The sequence below is a fragment of the Lolium perenne genome, chromosome 5 (assembly GCF_019359855.2).
Source record: "Lolium perenne isolate Kyuss_39 chromosome 5, Kyuss_2.0, whole genome shotgun sequence".
In the NCBI taxonomy this organism is placed as follows: Eukaryota; Viridiplantae; Streptophyta; class Magnoliopsida; order Poales; family Poaceae; genus Lolium; species Lolium perenne.
The window spans coordinates 240,743,838-240,752,207 of record NC_067248.2 but is presented as its reverse complement, the minus strand read 5'-3'; the positions used below and the strand labels follow the sequence as shown (position 1 = coordinate 240,752,207).

Genomic DNA, 8,370 nt, shown 5'->3' with positions numbered 1-8,370 from the left:
AATACTTCTTTATATAAAACACACAACAAAATATCGCAAAGGTTTGTTTGTTGTGCACATACCGCATCTCTCTCATATACCTAAACTTAGTGTTGTCAAACACCTCGTGATGTGGGAAGACAGGGTATTAGGATTACCCTCGATGCTTCCATGATGTATAAATCATAAACATGCTTCCAGAGTATTTTAAACTATAAAGTCTCAACATAACGGTAAATGCATAACATGTATCATCTCATACCACAATATCCACCACAAGAGTTACATAAATAGCAGCGTAATCATGTAGGGAATCTCATATGAGCTAGAGAAATGATCATTTGGATTAAGTTACTACCACAAACCCCAGGTCCAGGGGTGGAATACTTCCCTCTCATGGTGGAGAGCGAGGAGGAAGCGTTGGTTAAGGAGGAGATACGATCGGAGGCGATTCCGTCAGCGGTTTCCCTTCAAATCTTCCGATCACAGCGGATTGCAAAATTGTTTCGTTGTTTTCTATCTCTGCCTCCACTCGTTGCAGGATCACAATCGAGGCCCTTTTTGTAGGTAGTTTTAGATCAAAACAAAGGTATCGACGTGAATATGGATGGCATGGATGCTCGAGGCTCCAGATAGACCCAATGACACAACATAGGTATCTATCCACACCATGGGCCCCCATTTGAAGCCTATAGCCCTCATGATGGCCCACTTTAGATTGTTAGATGCGTCTCCGGCCAAAATTCCGAAGCGAGCTCTTCGACCTTGCCTTTTTTGGAGTATCGAAGCTCCTTCAAAGTCCAAAATGCTGAGAGAAGGCTTTTATGCCAAACAGAGTTAGAACCAAAATAAAGGGGATCTCTTGAAAAATCTCTGAAATCAATATAGAACTTGATACTAACAGTAGATAAGATGCAAATATGTTGGAATATTATACATTAAACTACAAATAACATAACTGTATCTTACATGCATCACCACCAAATCCGCACAACGAAGAAGATGAGAAACATGGCACACCGGATCTGGCTGGAAGGACCTGGTATCCTACTCCCAGATGCCACTACTGGACACCCATGTTGAATATAATATATTTTCTAGTCCCTTTCTATCAGTTCGTACATGGTTGAGGTAGCTAGTGCAACAATTCTATATGGTATAAGAGCCAAGAGGGCTCAAGTTCAAGACCCTGCTTACACAATATTAGAAGCAAAAAAAAAAAATTCCGCGGTCTCCATCGAACCCACGCCAAGAACTAAAATAGCCTAGACGTGAGAGATAGTATTGAGTATAAATATAGTGCCTAGTTTCTTTCCATCAGTTTAAACTTTTTATTATATTGGCTAGTGCATCAACTCTATAACCGAGATCCTAGTAACTACACCACTTCCTACATCGCCTCCCCTTCGCCATCTCCAGCCGACAATGCATACGAGAGAGGCTTCGGTTTGGCCCGGAGCCTCAGAGCAAGCTCTCAAGTTACAATAGCAGGGAGAGAGAAAGAAGAGAAGAGAAATGTTTTTTTTTACAAATCTGACTCCTAGGCGAAACTAATTTCTCGTCTGGCCTGTTCGTAAAACTATTCAGAATATGACCCCTAGGTTCTATGCCATCCAAAATCGAGCCAAAATTGTGCAGGTCAAGGTTAACGCAACACGACTCCGAATCAGGTCGGCGCCAAGCCACATGGCACCAAAGTGTGGTCGGCGGCAATATCAATGGCACATAATTACTAGGAGTGATTCTATGCTTCTTTTTCTTGGCACCACCGTACACAACATCAACTCTATTATCGTTGATGTTGAACCTAGGGATCAGACTCTGAATAGTTTTGCCAAAGGGCTAGACAATGAATTAGTTTCACCACGGATTTGTCAAAGAAAAGTGAAATGAGCCTTTCGATTAACTTTTGATTGACAACTTTGTTAGCTCGAGTTGTTCTTTATAAACCATCTAAAGGGAAGCTATATGTTCGAGCAACCCATGTATCTAAGTCACAAGCATAGTAATAGAACTAATCTTATTAATTAATTACCTAAAATAGCAATATTGTTCGTACAAAGAAGTCACGGCGAGAGCTTGTTATTGTTGGAACAAGCTGTATAATAGTCACTCCTCCCACCCCAACACCACTCATGAGCTCAACCTCTTAATCTTCTACGATACATGCTTTCCTTACTCGGAGTTGAGCATGCCATTGTCGTAGGCATAAAGTTCTTTTAAATGACGAAAATCTGATAATTTTTTCATCTAAAGAGAGGCCTTTAAGGAAAAAAAACTCACGAATCCAAATAAATGCATTCTAATCATCTCGTCACAAAATCAAACTAAAGCAGATAAATTACCTTAGATATCGATATTTTCTGTAAATAAAGCTCGCCATTTATTTGGTAATAAGTTATACAGGGCTCACCCCTTCCACTCGAGGCGCACCAAATCTACCACCAATCACCGTGTTCCTTTTTTCACAACGCTCGTTGTTTTGTCGTACTTTCGACAACTTGAACATTTTATTAGTTTTTAGGACAATAGCCGCCACTAGAGATGAAACCAGTTTTTAGGACAATAGCCAACTTCGTCCCCGTGAAGGCAACCAAACGATAAACCGTCACTAGAGATGAAACCGTTGTTCAACCTATTATTATCACTTAAAAGCATAAGTCAAAAAATCAGGTAAGCTCATAGTAAGTCACAATGAGAACAACTTAAATTTGTAGCCGCTAGTTTGAAAAGGATTATGGACTGTACTTTATATTTTGGAGTGAAGGGGTATTATAGTATTTTCTATAAATAAAAAGTAATTTATTTTATCATAAATCTTGACATGCTCATTTCCCAGGGTCCCACTCAAGGTGCGCCGATATCAATCACCAACGATTGTATTCCTCCTTCACAACACTTAGTTTGCTCTCCTCTAAACAACTTCAACACGCCACCATCACCTTGTATTAGCTTTTGGGTACCGCCTTCCATTTCGTCCCCGTGACGACAACAACCACCTACTAGAGTTGGAATTAACACTAGAGAAAGCCAACGATCATGTTGTTGTTGCCGCTTCCTGTACAAACAAACTATCTAGGTAAGATCTTAGTAAGTTGAGGTAAGACTAAGTGAGTGAAGATTTATAGCCACTAGTTTTAAAAGACTTATGGATGCCAATTCATTATTTTTTCTTAAAATGTGTAAAGTTCGAAAACCTTGGAGGACCATCTCCCACATCGTCCTTGTGATGGTGGACACACTATGATTGACTTATCATTTGTTCTATTGTAATCGTTTGTATCACCCATGACCAACATCGATCTAGTGGAATACCATAGGTCCAAGTGTCCAACACATCTTGAGGGGCATCTACAACACATCTTGATACAGCCATCGTTAGTCACGAAGCCATGAACTAAGCATAATTTCACTATTCTCGCAAAAGTAATGATTATACTTCACTAAAATAACTAAAAAAGAAGAGACTAATCATCACAAACATCTACTCTACATGCTTTTGTCACATCTCAATCTCAAACTCCTCCTTGTAAACATGCCTTAGCAGGCCCGACACATGCCTACTCACCTGGAATGAATGAACCAACCTTCACACATCTTTACCTCCAATAAAACTGAATAAAAAATCTCCTTCATGCGTCCAGCTCTATCATCTCGTCTCCCTCATGCAAATGATGCCAACAAGTGATAGATAGATCAGCGAGAGGTGAACAGCGCTCAAATCTCAGGTGAGAGAAACCAAAGCAGCCTCACCTCTCTCCCACTTCTCTCCCTGCGAATCCCATCCCATTTCCTCTCTGCCTTGCCCAAGCTTCCTGTTCTTGCAGCCCTGCTCCTAGATCTTTCTCCCCCTCCGTCGCAAGAATTTCAACCCGACTTCCACGCTTCCGGTTCGTGTTCTTTCGGCGCTTACCATTCGAATCTCGGATTCTTTTGCAGTAGTGGAGTATAATTTTGAGTTTGAGCCGTGTGCTTTTCTTGGCTGAAGCTTGATTAGCTCCGTGGGCTGCAAAAGGCGGCGCCTGTGCGGAGATTCGCGGATTTCTTGGTGCCAAGAAGATGAACAAGGACAGGTCCCGGATCTCGGCGGACGGCGGCGGCGACGGCCTGCCGCCGCGCCGCTCGGCGACTCCCCCGCCGGAGTACGACATCAGCCGCATGCCGGACTTCCCCACCAGGAACCCGGGCCACCGCCGCGCGCACTCCGAGATCCTCAGCCTCCCCGACGACCTCGACCTCAGCGCGCCCGGGGGCGGCGACGGGCCCTCGCTCTCGGACGAGAACGACGACGAGCTCTTCTCCATGTTCCTTGACGTGGACAAGCTCAACTCTTCCTGCGGGCCGTCCTCGGAGGCGGAGTCGTCGTCTGCCGCTGCCGCCGGAGGGACGGGCCACGGGGCGAGGCCCAAGCACCAGCACAGCCAGTCCATGGACGAGTCGATGTCGATCAAGGCGGAGGAGCTGATGGGGGCGCCCGGGATGGAGGGGATGTCCACTGTGGAGGCCAAGAAGGCGGTGTCCGCCGCGAAGCTGGCTGAGCTTGCTCTTGTCGACCCGAAGAGGGCGAAAAGGTTTGATTTCGCCTTCAATTTCTCTATGTTATAGCTTCTGTTATTGAGTTCAGGTAGCCTTTTGTGAAATGCCTGCATTTTTTCCTGAATATTTCACATCAAGTGTTTTCTTCATCAACCGGTGAGATTCTTAGCTACAGAAGTACTTAGTACACAACTTTTGCAGTACGTCATGTGAGAAGTAAGAAAAAAATAGGTCTCAGGTAGGTTAGAGTGTCAAATTGTTGGACAGAAGTGCAATTGGAATGAGATGGCTCATTTTCACTACCCTTCTGTTACATTCTTTTGGATACATTTTTGTTGACGATAAAGTTTATGTAGTACACATGATAGCAACCATACACTGATATATGGTATGGATCATTTGACAGGATTTGGGCAAACAGGCAATCCGCTGCAAGATCGAAGGAAAGGAAAATGCGCTATATTGGTGAACTTGAGCGCAAGGTGCAAACCCTGCAGACAGAAGCAACAACATTGTCAGCCCAGTTGGCATTGCTACAGGTGCACACTATTACTTTGGAGTTTTTGTCCCAGCTGGCAAACAAATCATTTTGGATGGGACGAATGGAATTCCACATATGTGTTAAATTAGCGCGTAGGGTTCTGTTCTATCTGATAACGTTGGAGCTTAGGAATTGGTTTTAATAATTCCACTATGATGTTTATAGAAGAACCATCTGTTGCGTGTCTTTTGGTGTATGTTGGTTTCCTGGAGATGACGTTGCTGTCATGGAGATGTTCTATCATATTTTAACACATCTTCTGTCATAGCATTGAGTACTTCTGTTTTTCGTTTTGAGGAAACACTGTTCTAAGGATGGAGGTCTTCTGTCATATTTAACAGATGTTCTGTCATAGCGTTGAGTACTTCTGTTTTTCTTTTTCAAGATTGATGCGTTGAGTATTTCTGTTTTCGTTTTCAAGAAAATCTATTTTAAGGATGGACGTTGTGGTATTTCTATGTTAGCACTAGCACAAGTGGCACCGAGTACAACCACGTTTGTGATGATGCTAGTTGGAAGCATCATGTTGTATGTTACGAGATGCACTATCCTGTCTCCCTGTTGTGTAAAACTAATAATGAGTCTCTGTTGTATTGCTATACCATTTGCATGTTGAATGGATTGATAGTATTAGGTTGCCACTTCCTTGGTGGGATCTCAAGCTTATATCCATTATAGGTTCAAAACAAAAATTAAATATACTATGTAGCACACTTTCGAGCAAAATCATTTTTGATGCGACATAAATATGTTGAATAAGTACCAAATGCATCTGATATGCCACCTGTCACTTATGTCCGATACAGTGCTTACTTGCTTTTTCTGTTTTCGCTGTTAAGAAGTTTAAGCAACATGAAAGAGTTATTTTTTTATAAGCATAAGTCTTTCTGGTAGATAAATGCATTGGATGCCTTCTGTATATCTTCAGCATGTTCCTAACTTGGATTGACCTGCTACTTGCCATTGCCAAGTTTTGAAACATAACATAAATCAACATTAGAGTGCTATCCAAGTTTATAGAAAAGAAACGAAATTGCGATATACCAAGAAATGTAGCAACTAGTATATACACAACAAGAGATTAATATCCATTGTGGTCTGAGGAAGGGATCCCAGTGCTGCCCATTCATGTGGCTGTTTGTGGTAGTTGGTGACTTGGTGTTACCTGGTTTCATCCATGTATCTTCAGAATGAATATACTGTTAGAAAATTTTACAGGATTTTTCTTTATGCGGGAAGGTGGCATTTTTATGGATGTTAACATGTCATATTCTAAATGAATGTTAAAAATGGTGCAAAATTATGGTGTTGAATGTGTACAAACTTACAATTTTACAAACGTTTGACATGTTAATATATTGAATGAATTGAAGTTTCTTCTGGTCAAATCTATAACTGGTCTTTGCTGTATTCAACATCTAGCAACTGGATTTGCCTTGAACTTACCATCAGGTAAATCAATCCTTCAGGCGAAGGCATGCAAATTAACTCAATGATCTGCTGTTAGATATATGTAGAGTGCAGATGTAGGCATGCAAATTAACTCAATTCACATTAATCTAAAACATTGTTTCCTTATGATACTCATTCATCAGTGCACTGAATAGCACCTGATTTTTTTTTTTTGCAAGAACAATACTCTAGATAAATTATGTGTTCAATGCAATAGCTAATGACTATTTTGCTGTTATGTCATATCTCAGAGAGATACCAGCGGGCTAACCAGTGAGAATAGTGAATTGAAGCTACGCCTGCAGACCATGGAGCAGCAAGTCCACCTACAAGACGGTAATATTGATACTTCTGAGTAACCACTATATTTGCTTAATCTTTTTTACTTGGCATTAGTAGGTGCACAACGTTGATAGTAAACTTTGCAGGTCATGTTTATAGAAGTAGGGTAGAAGATCTGTCAGTTTTCTCAATAGAAGTACCTGTATAAGAGAATTTTTTGCAATTTCAAAGATGACTAGAAAAAATCGTGCATTTAGTCTACATTATACACCATATCAGGGACATAAAGCATCATTTCTGAACTTCTGTTTCTTTAATCTTTATCTCTGAGCTTAGTTCTTTATGGTTTATCCTCATCCATGCCTAAGCAACATCCTTATGGAATTATGGGAGAATTATTGTTTTCCTCAGCTTCTTACTTTTTCTCCTGGTGTAGCTCTAAATGACACCCTGAAAACGGAGGTTCAGCGGCTGAAGGTCGCGACAGGCCAGATGGCAAACGGTGGAGGGATGTTGATGAACTATGGCGGAATGTCACAGACGGCACACCAGTTTGGAGGCAACCAGCAGATGTTCCACAACAACCAATCCATGCAGTCTCTGCTCGCGACGCACCAGCTGCAACAGCTCCAGCTCCAGCAACATCCCCAGCAGCAGCAGCGCCCTCAACAGCACCACCAGCAGCAACTGCACCCATTGCAAGCACATCAATTCCAGCAAGCAGCACGTGACCTCAAGATGAAAGGGCCGATGGGTGGCTCCCAGAGCATGTGGGGTGATGGCAAGTCATCAGGAGGCAGCGGCATGTGAAATGACTACCATGGGTCTGAAAGTTTTTTGTGCGAGTGCTGAGCGTTGTGGGTAGAGGTGATGATGCTGTGCTAGTGTAGTGTTTATCATCTGTAGGTTCGAGTTGGTTTCAGGTCCAGTTAAACAGTTGGGAAGATGATCACAGGTGTAGACAGTGTTGGAAGGCGTTTGTTTATCTGTAGTTGCTAGAGATGTCTGGTTGAACCATTCGTTTTTGGACGGGTAGAACATCACCAAAGGTCTAGGATGCATTGTGCAATGCATCCAGTTATGGACTAGCTTTTAGCAGTATATTGTCGTTAACTAGAATACTCAGTGACGGATGGGTTTGGACTGTGCCGGTGGGCATTTTAGAGGAGAAATGAACAGAGTAATTGCAAGATGTTTGAACTCAAGTCACCTTGACTAGTACTAGATGCTGGAACCATTGTTTTTTCAACCGTTGTTCTTATATGGTTCTTAACTTCTAATGATCATTCTGCAGCCAGATCACTATTTACTTGGAGTATTATCGTCAACTATAAAAAAAACCAGTAATAATATCCCTATGCTGTAATTTCTAGAAATAGCACGATGTCCTGTAAAAAAAAGCAATAGCACATAGCTACGCTCGTTATTTTTTTTTTTTTGGAAAAATTGAAATGACATTTGAAAGTTTCAAAAACTTCTAAGAAATCGTAGATGTTGAGAATGATGTATTGTACCAAGTGCAAAATCTCAACTCGAACCACATTATATTTCCGGCCATACAAATATGACAAGATCTGATG

At 41.8% G+C, this 8,370-nt stretch overlaps 1 protein-coding gene across 3 annotated transcripts; it reads left to right on the top strand.

The window, feature by feature from the left end:
* Positions 1 to 3,523: 3,523 nt before the first annotated feature.
* On the top strand, positions 3,524 to 7,995 carry LOC127302432 (transcription factor RF2a). Of its 3 annotated transcripts, none has more exons than XM_051332899.2 (5): positions 3,524 to 3,707; positions 3,968 to 4,550; positions 4,922 to 5,054; positions 6,760 to 6,844; positions 7,227 to 7,995. In XM_051332899.2, the coding sequence occupies exons 2-5, from the start codon at positions 4,039 to 4,041 to the stop codon at positions 7,598 to 7,600; spliced, it is 1,104 nt and encodes a 367-aa protein (XP_051188859.1). In that variant the 5' UTR covers positions 3,524 to 3,707; positions 3,968 to 4,038; the 3' UTR covers positions 7,601 to 7,995. The 3 variants fall into 3 exon arrangements, with proteins under 3 accessions (XP_051188859.1, XP_051188858.1, XP_051188860.1); XM_051332898.2 differs by having other exon boundaries at positions 3,525 to 3,869; XM_051332900.2 differs by lacking the exon at positions 3,524 to 3,707 and having other exon boundaries at positions 3,949 to 4,550.
* The last annotated feature ends 375 nt before the right edge of the window (positions 7,996 to 8,370 follow it).